This window comes from Mycetomoellerius zeteki, unplaced genomic scaffold (assembly GCF_001594055.1).
Source record: "Mycetomoellerius zeteki isolate Tzet28-1 unplaced genomic scaffold, Tzet1.0 scaffold164, whole genome shotgun sequence".
NCBI lineage: Eukaryota > Metazoa > Arthropoda > Insecta > Hymenoptera > Formicidae > Mycetomoellerius > Mycetomoellerius zeteki.
In genome coordinates, this window is record NW_017256594.1 from 2,030,521 (window position 1) to 2,053,098 (window position 22,578).

At 34.7% G+C, this 22,578-nt stretch overlaps 2 protein-coding genes across 3 annotated transcripts in view; one reads left to right on the forward strand and one right to left on the reverse strand.

The window, feature by feature from the left end:
* pygo (pygopus family PHD finger) overlaps positions 1-13,607 on the reverse strand; it is an 88,640-nt gene extending 75,033 nt beyond the window's left edge. The window contains exons 1-2 of the mRNA XM_018445707.1: positions 13,550-13,607; positions 13,415-13,459 (exon numbers count right to left, since the gene is read on the reverse strand). The gene's annotated coding sequence lies outside the window, so the exon portion shown is untranslated. The remainder of the gene's footprint in view (positions 1-13,414; positions 13,460-13,549) is intronic.
* Positions 1-22,578, forward strand: part of LOC108721258 (lachesin) — a 53,731-nt gene that overhangs the window by 19,159 nt on the left and 11,994 nt on the right. For both annotated transcript variants that reach the window (XM_018445712.1, XM_018445713.1), the window contains one exon: positions 8,807-8,904. In XM_018445712.1, coding sequence (XP_018301214.1) covers positions 8,807-8,904 — 98 coding nt within the window. The remainder of the gene's footprint in view (positions 1-8,806; positions 8,905-22,578) is intronic.

Sequence of the window (22,578 nt, forward strand, 5' to 3'; positions counted from 1 at the left end):
GTGTCGTCGTTCTTTTTTCGCAAATTAATGCTTTCGCTCAAGATAAAAATTTGCTGAGCCTCGCGCACTAAAAAAGGAAAAAAGAAATATTTACCCTTCCGGCGAGCGAGAAGTTGGCCGTGCCTCGCCCTCCTATCCTCCACCTTATCACGGAAGTTGGCTATTCTGTCGTAATAACCGGGAACTTTGTTAAACTCTCGTTTAAGGAAAATCTCACTTTCCTGGGGCTCTTCTTCGAGGCATTAATGGCTCGATTCATCCCGGCTATCCGCGGCTGTCCTTATTAACTTAACGCAATACATGTCTCGCGCGTCAGCAACGGTGTAAAACAAGCGTTTAGGAACCGGAAGACGGAGCGAATAGTTAATACCGGACCAGCGATTGTGGGCCGATTTAAGCGAAGCGTTAGCATGCCAAGTACGATAAAATTTGCATAGAACGCGGAACAGATTCTGACGCTCGGCATGTAACCGCTTTATTGAGATAAAGATTCAAATTCACGCCGTTCATCCCCGACATGCTGTCGCTAAATTAGTAAATCCCTCGCAACGAGGATTTGCGCTATGCTGTTATCGTATATCTGGAAACAAATCGAAGCTTTTTGACGCTGGTATTCTAACGCGATTATTTTGTTAAGCAATTGATTCTATTAATTCCTCGAGTGAAAATTTTTTTTCTATAAAAATATCAATAACTAAAAATATCAATATCAATAATAATTACGTGTAGATCATCTTTTTTGTAAAAGAATATAAAAAATTTATCTTCTAGATAGTTAATCTGTTTTATAAAAAATAATCTAAATAAATCATTACTGCAGTAAAAAAATGCAGTTAAAAATTTCATCAAGTTACTAAAGAGGTAATAAATTTTCAAAAATTTTTTTTTGCTTTTATATCATCGTGCTTCAAAGAGTTAAACCAATTTCACGGGGTGTGTATATTTTTATATGTATGTGTGTGCGCATCATTTTTACTCTACTCCTATCAATAATCTCAGCGTGAATTTTCCGTTATAACATAGTAAACGGGTGAAATCAATTTTACACGGTATGCTCTCACCCTCGCGTTGTCAATTTCTCAGTCTATCTATCGTGACTACTAATAATATTTCTTATCGACGTGTTGACGTGTTAAGACAGTGTTAAGAGGCTCTAAATTTCCACAATACTGTTACGGATTTGAGGTCATCTAAATCTTCTTAACTCCTTATTTATTTAATATATCACGTGATACAGATGCATCATGATCGATATATACATATTTATACAAATAAAATGTTTAAAATATTTGCACGTGTAGATATTAATTTGATAGAAATATTTGATATTTGTTTTAAAACAGATTAAACTTTTACGATATATATATATATATATATTATATATTTTATTTTTATACATAAAATTTTGTTTCCTTACTTTAAAAGTAATATAACTTAAAATATCACAGTTTATATTTACTTTAATCAACTAAATTCAAAATAAAACATTTTTTTCTTTAACTTTGAGCATCAAAACTGTTTTAACTCTAAATGTGTGTTCTCTATAGAACACCCTCATTTTTATTTACAAAAACACATCTCAAAATGTCTCTTGTGATATTACGATCTCTTTGAAAACTTTAAGAACGACACAATTTACTATTTTACGACAAAGTTTATTATTTAGCGAACGGACCAAGTGAAATTTAGTTCACTTTTAATGATTGATAGAATAATTTTTATCTAATCATGCATGACGATAACTCAAAAATTATATTCTTTAAGTGTAATTTTTAAAGTAAGGGAACGAATTAAAAACTAGCAATTATAAATCGCTTTCTACAAATTTTTAGGGTCTTCTGTAATCTTTAACAATGTTAGTATAGAATGATTGTCGTTAGTAAAGAACGTTTCTTATTTTATAATAACAAAATATCGACAAAAGTATCATAAATTCAACAATAGCTAAAGATATATTGAGTTATTACAATTTCGTTATTAAACAATAATGATACAAATTAGATGAAAATGAATTTAATTATCTATGAATCTAAAATAAGAGAAATCCTATATTCAGTCAAAGCGGATCTTACAAGTGCTTAAATATTTCAGAAGTATTTTCGCTAAGATCCGCTTTGATCGAATATGATATTTTTATTATTCAATTAATTTTGTTATTATTTTATTGTTTATGAATAACAGTTATCATTTGTAGAAAAAAGAAAAAGTTGTTTACTAACGATAATCGTTCCATGTCAATGATAATGTCGTTAAAAATTATAGTATAGAGTCTCAAGTCTATCTAAGTTTATCCTGAATGTTTCGATAGCAATTTCAGCATTGCGATGCATTTTACGTATCAGCAAGACATGTGATCGAAATAAAAGGGTCATTTGTCGAATGCGCGATCTGCAACGTGTACCGTGGCTGGAGCACTTCGGTTTCTCTCGTGCGTGACGACCCCATAGAGATACAGTCCCGTGATTCCGTATTCACGATAATCCGTTCGCGCGGCACGGGAACATCATGTAACTGCATCGACACGTGGAAACATTCCCTCCCTCTTTCGACCTACGATCTCTCGGCGTATCGTCAGTATCGGCTTTACGTGTCGGTACGTATCGTACGGTGGATAGTGTTTGTAAGATCTCTGAAATACGTCGTGCGATATTTCGTTCTGTCGGTCGTCGACACGCGGCTCCTCCTCCTCGTCGTCGTCGTCGTCGTCGTCGTCGTCGTCGTCGTTGTCGTCTCTGGCAGCTGAACGTCGATTTCGATCTTGGAGGTCCCATTTCCCTTCGTGCACGCGTTCGCTTTCCGGTATTTCGCTCGGACTCTAAAATTCCGCACAAGGCGCCAAGATTTATGTTTCAACGCGCGGAAAACTGAGTTAGATCGCGGCGTTATTGTTGATCGCGAAAATCGGTCGTTGCACGCGAACGAATCGGTCCCTTTATTTGCGAATATTGCCAATCGGCCTGAATCACCAATCTCGCGTTCAGTTCCTCTACATTTTATTCCGTTTTGAAAATTCCGTTTGTATAGCAGTGCCCCAGTATTTTCGATCGATGTGAATACGATAACTTGGTAAAGTTATTACTCGCACGTGTATATGTACAGAATGGATATTGGTCTTCTTCTTTAGTTATTTTTTAACTATACACGGCCAGTCGATTCGATCGTTTGCCTAACGAGAGTTCGGTTTCATGTAATTCATCACGTAATTCACGAGTAACGAGACTATTGACCCTCGATATAGTCCAGCCATGATATTGATATATGCTCTTAATTTATTAGATCGATAAATTCGTCCGGATTAATGAATAACGAAGAAATAATGTTTGAATGAAATCGTATAATTATGCAGAGTGGGAAAGTACAATTATCGTTTGTGATAACTTCTTTCATTTCTGTAATGTTAAAAATCGTATTCAAAATGAAGTTTCATGAATTGCATTGACCTCTCCACTTTTAAATTGTGTTCCGTACCTTCCTCACTTTTCCAGCCAACTTCCTTTCTATTATTCCGGAAACGCCGATCTTATCGAAGCTGAGTAATTTCGCAGAAATTTTGTAACAATCGTATAGATTTATTACATAACTTCCGCCGTTATTTATGTGTCATGCTTTTTTTTTTAAGAAAAAAATGTTTCGATTTGATGGATTTATCGTTCGATTGGGATACGTATAATGTTCACATGTATCACGAGTACAATATTGTTTGGTTTAACATCATCGTACACGCCCGAATTCTCTCAGATTCTTTACAACGTCACGATATGGTACGGCCATTTATTTTGATATCAAGTTTCTCACTCCGGAGGCTTCCTGCAGAGAAACTGCTACAGAAACGGTGCAACCATTCTATCGCGTTCGAATCTCGATTGCTTAAAGCCGCTAACGTAGTTACGTATTTTACGACACGGAAGAACATAACGACGTCGCGTCGGTCTCATGCTTTACCTTTACTACTGACCGTCGCAACTTTTATTCGCTACCGTACTCGCGACATCTTACAAATGATTATGATCGCAAAAAGCAAAATGTAAAATTATAAAAATATTTTAAATATTGTTTCGCGTAAAATCGATGCGCTAATGATCACGAAATGAGCATGAAAACCCACAATATAGAAATAAAACATTGTGAAATTAAATAAAAATTGTTTTGTAATTTATAAAGCAGAAATAATTTTCATTTAGTATGTGCATTACAATTACGTTATCTCATATTATTCTCCGTCCATAATTTCGATATAATATTTATACATTTGTATTTCTCAAAAATTTACATGCGGAATATTATATACCAAAAATATAAAACAAATAAAATATAATAATATTTACAAAAAACTGCCCTGTATCTAAATATACACATATATATATATGAAATTATAATTATATTTAATTTAGCATCTTTTTAAAAATTTTAGTTATTGTAAAATTAACGTACTTTAGATTTGACGAATTTTTAAGTTATTTTAACGAATGCAAGTTTTTAATGGAAACGATAACAGTTCAAGTTGTTCGAGTGCAACTACGAAATCTGACACCTGATTTTTGACGTTTAGTTATTCGATTGCTATATAGGTTTTCCATGTTTCCATCGCATACGCGCCCATGTTCCATCAAACTTTTGCTTGAAAATTCAAAACGATTTTTTGATATTTCAAATAGTTTCGGGGATATTCGCCCATTACAGTTATTCCCTTCGCTCACGTCTACAAAAATCTATACCTTAAATTGACGGATCGAACGTAAACATTTTTCTACAAAATGTAATACACCGATAGGTTAATATATTTTTACAGTAATCCTTTATTACTGTGTAAAGTTGAATATTTAAAAAAGTTCCTTCCTTCGAGTCTACATGAAAGAAAAAATTGGCTAAATATGGCATAGCATTTTTAATTGGTTGCAGCAGCCAATTTTTGGTTGCATTAACTTATCGAGAATATATTAACATTGCAGATAGACTAACGCAACCAAAAATTAGCTGCTGCAACCAAAAATTAGCTGCTGCAGCCAATTAAAAATGCTATGTCATATTTTACCATTTAATTTGCTGTAGCAGCTAATCTTTTCTTTTAGTGTAAAAATTCGTATTTTGATTGCGCTATCATCCCAAGCGATATTTAAATTCCACTTTAAAAACACACATGTCCCTCTTCTCGCAAAGACGCGCAAAAAACTGAAAGTGACCACGTAAATAATTTGTCGCATGCTCGTCTACCGTTCTCGTCTTGTAAACTGAAACGCAGCAAAACAACGACAGGAAGATCAATTTTCTCGACTAGGGATTTTTATTTTTCACGTGATTATCGCTGCGGGATACCGATGTCAAGAACTGAAAGTGAAAGCCGATACGCTCTTCGATCGGCATTCTGAGTCCTGCACAGAAACGAACGGCACTCGAATACGGGAGCGCGGATGCCAAGTACCGTAACTTGCACCGCTCGCAGAGATTGAATTATTTTTCTCCCAGAATAATTTCGCCATAAAATAAGACCGGTACGAGTGTGCATGCGCAGCCCATCACGTTACACCCATACACACGCCTATCGCTCGCAGTATCATCCCTCTCTCGAGAGAAGCAAAATCTCTCTAGTTCTCTCCCTTTCTCTCTTTCTCTCTCCCTATCTTCCCGTCTCATCCCCACAGACGAGGCCACTCGAAGCGAGTAACGTCGCTATTTTCCCCCACGTCTCCTTATATTACATTCTAGATACGCGGGGACGGCAGCGGTGGAAGCTGAAAATTCCTTTCCTCTCCTGTTTCTGTCAGTGAATATCTTATCATAATACTACCGACGCTCTGCTTTTCCTCTCGAGATCAACGGACCCCCGCAAACCAACACATCAACACATTTTCAACCACGTCCAACTTGCAGTCTTTCGTCCACTACCATTCGTTCACCGCACCACGTACGAAACCAGCCGAAAAGGTCCAAGTATAGTTTCGACATATTTCGGAGTATCGCACGTTTCCAGATTGGCCGATATAGTTTGCAGTCGCGACTTCTTCCGTTCGATACAACCGCGATGGAAAAGACCGGCGGATGCTGCACGCTCGATGCACCACCCAGGAGCATGACTCGGCGATGAGGTGGTATTTGCAAACTTTGACTTCGCGCATGTTTCAATATTGCGCCACGTGCCGTGCCTACGATACAGCTGAATGTTGTTCGCTTAAACTTCTCATCTTTTTTTTTCGCCCTGCATTTCCACCACAGCTTGCAGGGCTGAAAGACGGTTTCTTGCTTATAAAAGTGTGTAGCGTTTCGTAATACTTTCCACTTCGATCTGTGCTTTTTCTTTTTCTCAGACGCCATATTCGCGACTCGATTTTATGATGCCGGTCTGATGGAAAGAATCGCTTTCGTAAAATAAAGCCGGTACATTGTTCTCGAGAGCAAGCAAATGAATCAAGAAAAATGAATCTAGACTCTTTTATTGTAGGAAAATTGGACAACTCAGGAGATCAATTACGTAATTTTCCTCGAGAAGTAGAAAGATGATAAGCGAAAATCTTCACGTGAATTTGCTGAGATCACGTAAGACCTTTCAACGTTAAGCAATGAGATTCCACGAGATCGCGTGAGAATTCAAGCAGCCAAAAGTGAAAAGGGGACAAGTTCACTAACAATTATATAATTACCCGCCAGATGTGACAGTTGAAGTTCTCAGATCTTAATGACATAATTGGAAATTAAAGGATGCTTTTATAACGTAATGCGCATGCAAACTTCCGACGTAGTAATTCTAATGTACTTGATAAATAATATGTAATTTCTCCCGTTATCTTAATGTTCAGATTTCAGTACAATGTGCGTTTTGAGGTATAGTTATTCAAACCATTTTGTATGAGGAATTTGCATTGAATACATACAAGCGCGCAAGTGCGTATTTGAGCTTATTGTAAGCTGTGGTATGTTCACGAAAGCCACGAACGAGGTATTCACAATATATTTTAGATTAACGCTATTGTGATGAAGAATTCATCAACGCCTCTCCATAGTTGGGATTTTGATGAATATTCATTATTATATTCCTCATTTATATCGGTCTTGTAACACGTCCCACGATTCTTATGCATAGAAACAACTCGGTGCATCACCATATACGTCAACGAGCTACAATTTGGGGCTTGACAGGAAATTAAAACTATACTTCACCGTTCGAGATATGGTATTATAATATATGCATCAACAAGCCGTTAATCGCCGCTATTGCACCGTCACGTGCGTTTTAACGAGAGGCAACGAATCATGAACATCGAAAGCACTGTGTCTGCCTCGAGTGGCATAAAATATTTGTCAAAGCAACGCGCGCGCTAAGCCTCATATAAAATAACGATTTATCGACGGGGCCGAATATTTATAACATTATTTTACGTTACGGAAATGGAAAGTTGAACGAACGATATTAGTTTCATAATCTCACTGTGACATGATGTATCGTTTGCACACGACGTATCACTGAAGCGCCAATAATGCATCGAGAAATATTTATTTTAATCATCGTGCGCAGAGATGTAATTGCAAAACGCGTTCAAATTTCGTGTGCACAGTAAGCACGATAATTACTATTTACAATTCGTAACGAGAAACCCTCGAATTACCTAGATATTTCATACAATATATACATTTTATTATTTAGAAATAATTCAAGGTTGTTTAGAATTATCTTCTTTTAGAATTTTCTGCACCTCCTAATATTATAATCAATATTGAGCAATATTAATTCCAGCTACACACTTTTTTTACCCTTGATATACACACTCGGATCCCTGGGACCCCATCCATACTTGTTACCATAACTTTCGTAACAATGGGCATATTTCAATTAATTTTTTTTTCAATCGATGGAGAATTGATTAAGGTATAAGTCCATTATGTGTAAAAGTCGATAGAATTAAGGAGCTTTGAGATATATAGATTCAAAGAAAAAAAAAAGTTCATTAAATACGAAAGTTCATTAAATACGAAAAATCTCGATTTAGTAAATTGCACTGGGGTTTCTGACTGGGGACCCCAATATGTATAGCTAGGGTTAAATGCTTTATGTGATTTTAATTACCCTATTTGAAAGAGTTGTCCTTAATCGTTATTTTAAATCTTCCATCGTTTCCCGGTTATAAATTATTTTTATGCGCGATGTAACCACCTGAATTATATAATAATTGCACTCTAAAGAGAATTGTTCTCGAAGTAATATTAATTAATCAATAAAGACGATTAATCTATTGTAGTTAATTCATTATTTTATCTATCTGTGATGAATGTAATTGAACATTCAGTGAACGAACAATAGCATAATTCGTGATAATTCATGCACTTTTAATGCTTGTTATTCGCTCGATTCCATAATTTAATCATAATTTTAATATTTTATATTATCAAGATATCCGATAACGAATATTAAAAAGTCGGTAAATACGACGTTTGTCTTCGAACATTTTGTTGAAAAGTTCTCTGTATATCTGTGAAAAAACATTGTTAAAACTACAATCGCGAGTTTCAGAAAGTTTCATGCAATTAAACTTCTATTCAGACAACCTGTCTCTAAATATAAATGACAACGATATTCTCTCTCTCTCTCTCTCCCTCTCTCTCTCACTCTCTCACTCACTCACTCACTCACTCTCACACTCACTCACTCACTCACTCACTCACTCACTCACTCTTATTTTTATTTCTCTCTTTTAGAACTTCATTTAAAAAGTCTATCAGTTAAAATTTTATAAGGTATCGCGCATTGCTTGTACAAGGATCTTAAAATGCCTGAAGTTAATTAAGAGCATAACGCGAAGCTTCTTTTGGTTCGCAGATGTGCCAAGCTTCTCCGAGCCGATCGGCAACGTGACCGCCGCTATTGGCAAAGAGGTCGCCCTCTCCTGTACCATCAGGAAAGTGGGAAATTACAAGGTAAGCAGCCGGTGAAATTTTCACAAGAAACGCGGCTAGACTCGGCTCGACGCGGCGCGTCGACGCTCGCGGCAGAACAAGCACCGAGCGCTAATTAGCCGACTTGGAAACGCATAAGCGCACGTTGCTAGAGCGATAAGAGAATCTGAAATTCGGGTAATCCTGTGGAAATAAATGGGTCGCCCTAGGCTGGATCTGGCAGATGTCAGCGTACCTTTTTGCGCGCTCCGCATACACAATTTCTTGTATTTTTCCGCGAGTGTGAGTTTTCCGCTCGTTCGCTCGAAATAAGACGATATAAATGACGAGAAAATAGCTACACATGCCCATTAGAATAACTGCGTCAGAGAATTAAAGAGCGATTGAAGAGTGGCTTCTTTGTGTTACGTTGCACCAAACATTCGCCATTCATTCCATATTGCGACACACAAAACATTGTTATTTTGTTCTCAAAAGTGATACGAAAAATTTGATTTTTAAATTATTATACCGTAAATGAGTTAGATATAATATAAAGATTATTCTATTAAAGGTAAACTAATTTACTAAACAAAAGTAAACTTCACAGTCTATCCACCAAATAGCATTTGTGTCGTTCATAAAGTTTTCAAAGAGATCGTAGTACCTTCTACAAGAATGACATATTTTGAATTGTAAATAAAAAAAGAGTCTTCTACAGAGAACATTTAGAGTTAAAACAATTTTGGTGATTTAAATTTAAAGAAGAAATTGTTTTATTTTGAATTTAGTTATATTTTAGCTGATCAAGATAAATATAAACTGTTAGTGATATTTTAAATTATATCACTTTTAATGTATCATTCCAAATTTAATATAATTTTATAGAATATCAAATTCCAGACCCAAAAAGGATGGTTTTTTTAAAGGTGAAATGAAAATGACAAAAATGACATTTAATCATGTTTCTAAAAGTACATTCTTCTGTCGAGATATTATTTGACTAGTTAATAATTTTTAGTTAAGTTAAAAACAGCTTTTCTGCTTATCTGAAAAACTTAATTTTTTTGAGTCGTGTCACTTTTAAGTAAAAAAACGACATGAAAAGAAAAATTTTTTCACATCATTTAAGTGTACTGGAAACTCAGTAACGCCCGAGTTAACCCGGAATAATTTTCTTTTGCGCGTATTCGTGTACGTTACCTCGGGTTAGCATTGCAAACTGCTAATATGAAATATCGAGATAACTTTTTCATATTTCATGTTGGGTCTTCCCGAGAATACTCGAGAAATAAAAAAAGCAAATGGTACCAAGGTAGCGACGTGATCATAATGCAATCAATAGCAATTTACAACGCAAATGTATAAGATATTTTTAATAAGTCATACGTAAAAAAAAACTATCTGCTAGTAGCAGTATGTATACAAATGTTTTTTTTAAAAACATTTCATTCTCAAGAGAGCTTTTTGCCATCGGTCACAATGCCGATTGCTCTTATAATGAGTGTCGCTCGAAATGATTAATTAGAATTTAAAGTCGTGCCACGGGCACGCAAACGAATGCGGCGTATGATTTGGTGTGAAACACTCATATTGAACGTCATACGAGTGATTTTTTTCTCTCCGGACTAAAGCTTTTACGTGCGGTTAAATGTGCGTCGTCATTATTTTGTGTTATTTTATAGCTATAGTGCTTTTAACAGCTGTTGATCTATACTTGCGCGACTTTCCACAAAATAAAATTCGATAACCACAATGTGGATTGATCTATCCAGCCTGTAATCTCGATGAATGCGTCTTTATCAATTGATCGCTAATTATAGTAGCGTCGCGATATGCGAGATTGAATGAATTTTGCAGAAAACCGTTATATGTATTACCGATCGAACGAGCTAAAATAAAGTGCACGATAAAATGGGAAAATAATATGAAATTAAATTTCGTTCAAAAATTGTGAAACATTAATCTAAAGTACATATACACTATTGATTTTTAAAAAAATATAAAAAACTCAGAGCGCGTTAAGTGCACAAAACAATATCCAATAATAAAAAATTTAAATTACTTACAATTAGTATGGTTTCCACGAAACAATTAATATATATCCAAAAAAATAGCGCAATTATAAAGAGACATGGAAAATAAAACGAATTTGGAAATGTAATTGATGAAATGAATACAGAACATTTTTTTCATTGTTATAATATTGCGTGCAAATACAGAAAAAGTTAAATAAAGCGGGGAAAATGGTTAATGGTTACGATAGCATTCTAATTTCGAACCAAAAAACGCTATGTTGATACCATTATATTTCGCGATTAATAAGAAAGTTAACAAGTCTGGATTCCCTGTATATTTTAAGGACTTTTCATGTTAAATAACATTTTGTATTTCCAGAATACTGAATAGCACCTAAGCAGCTTAATTAAACGTTTGGATGATATAATACCCCCCGATATTCGCAATACTGCCACGGCGTTAATGTTCAGCCAGCGTAATTATCCTGTTTAATTTATTCTACAGCGTCTTGTAGTTTACGATTCAGTAATTCATTCGAAGTACGAGATATGCACATGGATAACAACAATGCGCCTTCAACAATGCTATTCGCGAGCTTTCATGCGCGGATTATATGCGCTATACTTCTATTTCCTATTTCTCTTTCTCCCTTTTTTCCACCGCGTCCTATGTAGTTCTACACGAGTAGAACAAAAATCGAATACACTTTGCGGTTTGCCAAAAACACTCTGTGCAATAGTTGTTTACCGTTCGGCGTACGCACACGGTTAATCATTTTTTTTTTATGGATGCATATATTCGTATGCGTGTACTATTTTTTATACAGTGCATCATATCCCTGCAGCATATCCCGTCCACAAACAAACTCGCATATTTGTACACCATGGATAGATAGTAATAAGAACGCTTTATGCACGTGGCCACAAAGAAGCGTTGTAATAATAGCATGCCTTTTAGCGGACAAACCATGCGCGCATGACGCTAGTTATTAAAAGTAAAATTTCACTCCGCGTTTTCTACATGCAAACCGTCGTGAGATAATTCAAGTCTTTTCTAGTATGCACATCGTTTAAAACTCACGTTAAAAGTAGAGGAAGGTGCATCAAAGTAAACGAAAAGTTTGTCTAGAAATAAGGAACACCTTTACCGTTGTGGCAGACAAATGTATATATTTCCTCATATAAATTATATATTAGGAGAAAAAAGATATATATAAACAGCCGCCCAAGGTTGCGATAGAAAAGACAAATAGTAAATTTAAATTTACTTAATTTTGCTTAACAATTTTAACTAAATATAACTCGCGGTGAAATACCGCTCTCTCCGAAACAATACGAAAAGCAGACGAGCAAATGGTTGTCCATCGCATGAATGTACATACGTATTCATGTTTGTACGTGCAGCGTAAAATGTTAACACATGTACGCGATTGAGGATTCAATCTTTGTAAAACGAAATAGCAAATGTATAATTGATATCGGCTCATCCAACTTTGTCAATATACATCACTAATTAAAACTTCATAATGCTTTTTATATTTTCTTACGCGCTTCATCGCAGCTCCAAACGTCGAATATGCAATTTTTTTTCAATATAAACTTTATTTCGGATATTTCAGTGCGAAAAATTTTAAATCTTCTTGAAAAAATACCTTTCGCCCCATCATATTATTGTTTGGAAATAAGATCAATAGAATTTTAGAAAAAAATCTGATTTTGATGTTATAAACGCGCAATCCCTACGTTTATTTGTCTTATGCAAACTACGATACTGAACTAATAATAAGTTTGTTCGTATCCCTATCGAAAATCGATACTGATTCAAACATAACTGTTATTTCTCTCGGAATTATATATATCGTTATTCATAATACGTCACTGTAGATATGTCGTTTAATATTTCTGTTTAAATGTATTGTTAGAGAAAATTTAATCAAGATTTGTTAGTATTTGCATTAGTTTACTTAAGTAAATATACGTTCAGCTTGAAATGGCAAAGTTTAGTAGTTAAGGCTGAAAATGATCAGACGGAATACGTAATTTTCGACTTGGTAAATTCTCTATTTTCACTTAGTTAAAGTTTCAGTTGTAGTTATCAATATAAAATTTCTCGAGATTTATTATACAAAATATGTCCCCTAAATACAATATTTTAACAGTTATTTTTGTATTAATATTTTTTTTAATAAAGAAGAAATTAATCAAATATACTAATGTAACACTAAGATATTTAATTAATCTTCAAAATATGCTCTTAAAATGTTGTATATCAATCGGATTATGGCGAAAATAAATAATGAGTAATTAATAATGAGTAATCGATTATTTTATAGCGTTCTATCGTCACTCAAAAAAAAAGACAAGTTATACAAATTCCAAAATTAAATATTCCAAACTAGTCCTAACTTGTTTAATTCAATATGCATATATTTATTTTTCTTTAATTTAATACGTACATTTGATATACATTATATCTGATATTTTCGAATAAATACAGATCTGTTATCTCAAAATAAAAGATAATTTACACTCACCGATACGATGTGCAGCAGCAGAATTGTAATATCGATTACAATGAACTGAAAAACATATCGAAAAATTATAACAACGCCCAAAATAGTTAATATTTCGAAAGATTATTATTAAAATTAATGATAGATTCTACTCACCCCGAGAATGTTCCGCTGGCACCCGATGTCTCTCCTAGGCCTCCTCCTCCTTCCTTTTAGGATATCAAGGTTTTCCTCATGGTTGTCAGATTCATCACACTCGCAATACTGATAAAAACAATCACGATTAATTATAATCTCGCAATTTCGGTACTAATTTTCAGAATACAATAACTGTCCGTACTTTACACGACACACTTTAGATTTTATTATATCAGATTACTTATATATGCGCAAATCACGTTTCGCGCAATGAATGTTGAATGATAGAGGCTTTTGATAAATCACTGATGCATATATGCCGCATTTATGTTAGGTTAAGGCATGTCCTCACTGAAGCCAATCGTTCAATCGGCAAAGCTAATTGGTATATTGACTTCAATGAACTAATTGAAGCCAACATGCCGATCGGCTTTGTCGATTAAAGTTTCGGTTTTAGTGAGGACGTACCTTTATGCCATTGAATATCACGATACGAAACTAATTGCAATCGTACTTATTAAATAAATATCGTGACGCTGATAGATTCGGAATTAATTTCGATAATAACATGAAAGATAATGCGAAGACGGATCATATATACAGAACACCATTAGCGCTTGAACGATAAACAAAACGGCTAAGGTAAACGCAGTGAGTTCTGACGTCGCAAAAAATATCGAATTGGCAGTGTTTGCCAGCCAAATTGTCGTGGAAATATTTCATGTGTTATAAAATATGTAAATGTATGAGGAATATTCAGTTTCCATTTCCAACGAATTATTAACAGACGATCGTTGTTATCGTATTACATCACGGTTTTTCATTACTTGAGTTCGGTGTCTCGGAAATGAACGCAACCATCGATGTCCGAACGCGAAATTCATATCACGCGGTTGATAATTATCGAAACGTGGGGAATTAATCACGATTGTACTTATTAATTAAAAACGCGTCGCTCCGAATCGATCGATTCCACATTCGCGAACGTACATCTCGATAACGATCAAAAAATTCGAACACGACGTCTGCAATTTTATTCCAATGTATAATACGACGTGGTTAATGAAATTGAGTTGAAGACTAATTAAGACACGATAAACCGTTCGAAAATGTACGATTGAAATTCAGTTACACGTACAATATATAAATTCCGCGAAATATATGTGTTATCTAATAATAAATAATCGATACGTCACTACTATTCGCTTCACTCGATCCAATAATATTATTTTGCGCTTTCAATCCAAAAATAGTAAAAAAACAAATTATATTTTAAATTGAAAAAAAAAACGACGAGGTACATTCGAAGCATCGTTAAAGAAATAATCGCACGTAAATTTTACAATGGAATAATAATTTGTAACTCCCATTCGACCTCCACTTCAACCGATCAAATCGCGCAAAATACCTACTTCGATAAATAGCTATCGCGTCGATTAGCTTATGAATCGTCGGATCAATTACGCGCGAGTTGATTATAGTTAATCTCCTAAAGAGAATAATCACGATATCTTCTTCTTGATCTATATATGTTCGAGAGGTAATAATGCGCTGAAATAGAAGTAGAGAGAGTACGTGTCAAGATCCGTCTACAATACAATAGTAAGCTTGGTTTAAGAAATAAGAGTAAGAAATAAAATTAATTTATTTCGCTTACGCTTACATCTACACCTACTCTAAACTCTTACATCTACTCTTACTTCTTAAACCAAGCTTACTGCGTGTATTGTAGACAGACCTGTAGGCGTAAGCGAAATAAATTAATTTTATTTCTTACTCTTACTTCTTAAACCAAGCTTACTACATGTATTGTAGACGGGCCTTCACATACACTGCACATACGAAATAAACAACCGCCGAAGATTATCGACTACTTGTCATACTACGAAATACGTAATGTATCAAGTTTAGGACCGCGACACAGACCTTTGCATAAAGCATCACGCATAACACATAAAAGAATCAGCTAATCTGAATCCTTCCTTTCCTTCCACTTCACAGAAAAGAAGAACTTTGATTGGTTAATTCTGTTATGCATTGTACGTTATGCGTTATGCAAAAATCTGTGTCGCGGCCTTTATTTTGAACAACTTATAAATTTACTTCGTGATAGATAACATATTTCAGATATTAGTATTTAAATATAATTAGTATTTTGTATTTCAAATATTAAGATTGATAAAATTTTGTATTTTGTTATATATATATATTTCAAATAAATATTTTAATAATATATTTTTGCCCAGCCCCCTGGTAATAGAATACAATATTAGGCTCGTATTCAAAATTATTACAATGTTAGCGCGCATTTAGCTTTATTCGCGTTACATATACATTACAGATATAGAATTTCAGAAATAAAAGCGCATTCTGAATACGAGTCTAAAATTCGATTTACGATATCACATGCCATGTAATAGAATATTTATTAAAGAATCAAAAAATATACATATAAAATATATATATAATACATATTATATAAAATATAACATATATACATATATATTAAATAATAAATACGTGTAGCTAAATATAAGGCTAAATACACAGAATTACAATAATTGAATTAATAATCCATTGAGGTATAACCGCATAACATAATTATGTTATTTCTATTTTGCAAAATTTGATACAAAGCTTCATAATGTACATAGAATATTCTATTTTTTGTGTTTAAAAATTACATTGATAAATTCATACATTAACTCTAATGCTTATTTAAATAAAAAGTCCTTCTTTTAATTGGAATATACTTATGTAAATTATTATTCTATTATTTTGTCCCAAATTTTTACGTTCCAGAAGAAGTAAAGTTTTATGATTTTAATAAAATGAGAATTATGTTTTAAACAAAATAACTTTGCCGCAAAAAAGATAACAAATTTATTTTAATTTATTAAGCTCACACAATTTTACTTTTCTCGAAATATAAAAATGAAAAAATAGTAATAATAATAAATTCTCATATTTTTCTGCGATAAAGTAAGATAAATATTATTTTATAAATGGATGTTAGATTCAATATACAGGATTACCTAAAGAAAAAGATTTATGCAATTAAAATTTTTATTAAAGAAAAGTATTAAATAATTTATATATAATTAATAATTATTATGTATAAAATCAATTAATAATTAAAGCTTCTTATTGCGGTCAAATAGAATTACATATAGAAACGAGAATTGATATGAATTTTTTCTTGTATATATCAAATTGATTCATCGTGCACATCATGCAATTGATAATAGTGTTATATTTGATGGCATAAAAATATGTAAAATATATCAAAGACCCTTTTCTTATAATAAAATCCATTTTCGTTATAAACGTAAAAACGTAGAATATAAAACATGGAATTACATGTGCATTTATTAATGCAAAAAAAATGCAAAAAGATAATTTATACAATGATTGCGAGACAATTTGTATAACCGAAACTATTATTATTTGCGTTTAATATTTTAAGCTAATCGGATATCTTTCCAGGAAAGTTTCATTCATCGAATATTGCCAATTAGCAAGGAAGCCAACTCTAAAAGACAATCATAATGGATGAAAGGAAATGGAGACAGCTACCGACACAAAAGTACGATCCTAAAAGCGTGCAATTTTCAGGAGATTATAAAACGCCTTTCGCGACAAGTAGATAAAAATTCGCACGCGCGCACACAGCCGTATCCACACATATACACGCACACACAACATTCTGATCCACACTTTACCAGCAGCTCTTTCTCTCAGCGCTTTATCTTAGCAGAGTTCCTCAGTGTTTTCTTACTATTCTTGTGCTCGTCTCGACCGATCTTTCTAAAGCCTTCCACCTAAACGAAAAAAAGGCACCGACAAGCTTGAAGCTTTTAGTATCCGCCGCACCTTTTCAAGGAAGTAAAACGAGGCAAATCGCCGAGATGCAGGGCGGCAGACTTGTGTCTATCTCTTTTTCCCTTCCTCCGTCGACGCGGAAGACGGATCAAGAAAAAAATGGACGGTGATATCTTCTGTGAGGTGTACGTGACAGTTCTGATCCCTTAAACGTTCTCATTTGCGCCTTCGCGCAAAGTCGAAACGCGCGCTTGGAAGAAATCAAAGCGATTCTACCGTATTTAAGGGAAGGGAGACTAAGCGTGAAGTAGGAGATTCGTACTATTTCCTCTTTTCGTTATAATCTTACATCTTAAATGCAATCAGAAGATTCTTATTAATTTTTCTGTTTCTAAAAAATTCAAATATTTAAAAGATATCTTTATATTGGTAGCAATAAAAGTATTTAATTTGTTACTCAATCTCATCGTTACTCCATCAATCAGTTGACATCGTTATTCGATTTTACAGTCCACTCGCGTAATTGTGGATGTTGGCTAGCTCAAAGCGGATCGAATCAATTCACATAAGATCATCTATTATCGAGAGGACTAATAGTGAAATAGGATAGACGTGTATAGGTACTTGGACCGGCGAAACACAATAGCAAATATCCGATAAACATAAATCCACGAAAGCTTCTCGATACCCGTACATAATCCAATTACACTTCAGACGATTCACGCGAAATGGGGGAAGATTGAGATCATAAATGAATATGAATACAGTAATATGAATAGCGGCGTTTTCAGAAGCACGTCGAGACGAATTTAGTTGCTTATGACGATTCATTTATCACCGTCAACCTTCTCTCTCGCGAGATATCGTCCTTTATAGTTGAGCGAAGTTGCAAGTTTACTAAGTCATATCTCACTGCCCGTTCAAGAGAATGTTCACTTCCTTATTGTTCAGTGAACTTAACACGGGTTATGTAACGTAGTCGCGACAGAACATTTCTTTCTCCTATCATCGCAAAATGTAATCATGAAATATTTTATAATTTACACTTTCGGCGTTACAGACGTTAAAGGCATTATGTTGATGAGAGATGTTACCTGTATTATGATTTATTATACAGGTTGTTTTAATACTCGTAATAAAGTTGTTTTAATACTCGTAATTTTTTTTTAGAAAATATCCTGTGTACAATAATTAGCTAATTCACATTTTATTGAAATCAACAAGCTTGTACACTATATCACTATAATTAAGATCACTACAATAACGCCACATCCTTTTGTTAAGGAGTTATGAACTGTCCCTAAGCAAAACCGGTAAGACGACTTTGTCATATTTTCTTGCCTTTCTTCCTACTAGTTTCATTGACGACAATACACGAGGAGAAACTCAAGTTTCTCCTCCAATTGGATGGCGTCTTTCCTTTTTCTTTCCTTCATCTCATTTCTCCCTTGCTGCAGCTTATATTTTGACTGTTTCTATCGATATTTCCATCAAGCATCGATGAATGAGAACATTTTCAGGGATTCCGAAAACGAGAACGGGGGTATACGCTAGCTAGGCAGACTGTTGGCACGACGAAGAGGACACAAACAGGCAAGACTGGGAGAGAGGGAGAGAGTGTCAGTTGGCCGAAGTGGTGTTTCCCCAGGGTAAGCATGAGCATATACTTGCCCGGGGCTTATTCAGACAAATCGGTGATTGCTGCGGAGGCGAGCGAAAGGGTAGCTCGCCGTCGCCGTCACCACCACCAGCACCCTCACCACCACTACTATCAGTCGCACATTGCCTTTGCCATCAGCACACCGCACCTCGCGCCACAAATACGTTGTACTTGCCTTCGGCGCAACGATAGAACGAGACACACTGAATTCCGCAGTGCTTGCGAAGAGAGATCAACAGAGATGAACGGTCATACAATCAGACGAGGAACAGAGGCGGAAGTGGCAGAGTAGAGAACGAGAAATACTGAACGCGGCATAGGGATTGTCCGTGAAATGGTAGAAGAGAAAGAAAGAGGGAGAAAGAGAGAAAGCAGGGAGAGCGTAGTCGGACTGAAGAGGAGCCAGGGAGAGAGAATGATTGTTTCCATGATTACAATGGAGAGAAAAGGGGGAGAGCCATCGCGGGTAAAGGGGTATGAGGAGCAATCTCTTAGCGCTAACGTAGATTCGTAAGACAAGGTCTTTCGAAATATTACACCGAAGGGGTAGTACCAGCCGCCGCCGAGACGTGCCCACCGGGGAATTTCGTAACTTGTTCGGATATACTGTGTGTATCAGCCATCGAGCCTGTTCAGGAATTGTTTTTTTCAAGAAAAATACTTTGCGCCTCGTTTGGACGGCCAAGAGTATGAGAAGTATGAGAAGAGGAGACTTTCAACAGTGAAGTACTACGTAGCCGCCGGCACCGGTTCAGGACGATTCACAGAGATAGATTTATACTTCGGCGACCGAGGAACGTAAGCCTTTAGATTCAAGGTGCTAATGCTCTTACAAAGGCTAGCGGTGGAAATGGCGGTCGAGCGGTTCCGTCCGGATAAGTATAGAACTCGTTTTTAATTTATCAGCCGGCAGAGGAAGTCTTTCTCTACGTCTCTTCCTGTTGCAACGAGCGCTTCTTGTTGTAACGAGACCGTGGAAAATCCTCAGATAAAAGCGCACCCGGAGACGAGGGTAGCGTAAGTACGAACGTACGTACGAATAACTAGAGAAATAGTATTTCAGTTATTAAATTAAGGCACACAATGAAACTGCACACTCGGGAAAAGTAACTCTCAAACTGCGACGAAAAGAAGAAATCGTGTACAACGATTGGTGTATAGCGTTCTATTGGGACAATCAGTTATCCTGTTCAAAGGACTCAAACAGATTACGTACCGAATATCCTGTTAATCTCATTAAATTCAGTTCCACGCGCAATCACCCTGCCTGATCTACTACAATAGATTCGATCAAACAATTAGGTACTTGATAATTATCACGTAGATACAATTTATTTCCTATGTTTCGACGGTTATTCGTTATACACATTATATACAATATAATAGAATATATATAATTATATATATGATCGTACTATTAATAACGAATTAATTTCATATATTTTTCAGCGATGCATGCTTATAAATATTTTGATGATTCAATGTTAATCAATATTACTCAATATTCTTAAACATGACTCATGTATAATATTGTTATATAAAAGTATCATTATTGAAATATTCGACATAAATAATCATATTAATTTAAATAAATATATAAAATATTTTATTGGCATTTATTCAAATTGTCCATTATCAAACTGAAAGCTTCATTGTTCATTTATATTTTTAATATTTCACAAACAATAAACTACATTTAACATTTCTATTTGTTATTTACATATTTAATTGGAGGAAACTTTCAACAACGAAATGCTTTATACACGAAGAGAAGATTTGTATTTCTAATTGATGTCGAGTCTAATTAATATTGATTAAGTCTCTTTGATGCGAAGGATTATCACTAAGCATATTGAGCATCCATAACGAAAGCCGTCTTGACACAAATGCCATCTATCGTATCCACCTTCTGGGAGTTAATCAAATATGCGAGATAATTACATTATTAGCAATTAAATTTAAAAAAATGGAATATATTAAAATATAAAGAATATATCTCTCTGCTACAGACTCTTACAATTTTGTCAGCAAAAAAACATCAAATAGTGATTAACTGTAAATTATTGATATATCATATTCGATTTTACACGTAAATGGATTCAATGTAATGCATCTCTATATGAATATTACAATAAAACTTCCTCTCTCAACAGGATATCGAGTAACCCCGGGGGAAAATCCAATCAAAAGTATGCGTTAGAGGATTAGCGATTGAAATATGCCCTTTATTGTTGGAATCACAACGAAGGTAAAAGAAAGAAGCTATCCTATAAACGTGCAGCGAAATAGAAACCTCAGATTTATATTTCATTAATCATTCTTTCGAGTCGCGGATTACTTACTACGAATATCCACCAGTTTTCAGAATCGTGACCATGCAAAATGCCGAACTAAGTCGTCGTTTAAGTCCCCCAAGAGCTTTTTACACGATAAGCATGCCGTTTCCACAGAGGAGGAGGAATAGTATTATTCCGGGATAGAATCGAACGAATCGTTATCTTCTCCGTAAAGATAATGACCCCACAGTCGGCGCCGATGGTGCCTTTCCTTTCATAGCGAACAAACTGTTATTCCTTCATGACAATGTACTTAAAACGCTATCGATTGTACCTCGATAAAGAAAGGATTCAAACGGCGACTTCCGTCATCTTTCAGTTTTCTCTCGTTTAATCCCTTTCCGTTTCTTCGATCGCTAAAGGCATTCCGTTTTTCGCGTAAATGCTCGCTTTTACCGGAAACTCGATTTATATTGAACTACTTATACATCGATTCGATTAAGCTATGCGGCGCACGATTCGCCGCCTTCCCATTACCATAATCGCAAATAGCGCTCTTACACAAAGGGAAACTATTCCTTATAGAGACTCATAATCAATTGTCTTTCTAAAAAAATTAAAAATTCTGTTCCAATTCTTTTTAGTTTTAAATATCGTTTCATAAAAAATAAATTTAATTTTCTAGTGAAGTTTATTTTTAATCTTTTTATCTATTAGTTGAGATTCTAGTACATTTTCTCACATTTTTTTAAATAAAATGTTTTATCTGAAAATATTTGAAAGTTTATATTGGAACTTCGACCTTTTATTCGAAAAAGTATCCAAATTTTATATCAGAATTATTTAGCGATTACAAAAATTGATATATGCACAGTAAAAAAATTTGTATATTTGTATTGGAAACGGTCCACTCACATTTGTGTTAACAGTTTGTGTTGAATTTTTTAACATATTCGAATGTTAATATAACATAATGTGATTATGTTATTTGAAGATTTTTTGTGAAATTGATATTCAATGTTTCTTAATGTCAAAATGACAAAATTTATGAGTAAGTGAACAAGTAACATAAAAATAATGTTATTCTTGAGGCTTTCACGGGTGTTACCTATGTGACAATCTTGCGTTTCGCGGGTTTTCTCCGTGTTCAGATCCATTCTTGGAATGCCAATGTTTCGTGAACCTTGCAGTTCACTTCATCAGGGCGAGGAGCAGCCTGATACTGTCATATCAGGCTGCTCCTCGCCCTGATGAAGTGAACTGCAAGGTTCACGAAACGTTGGCATTCC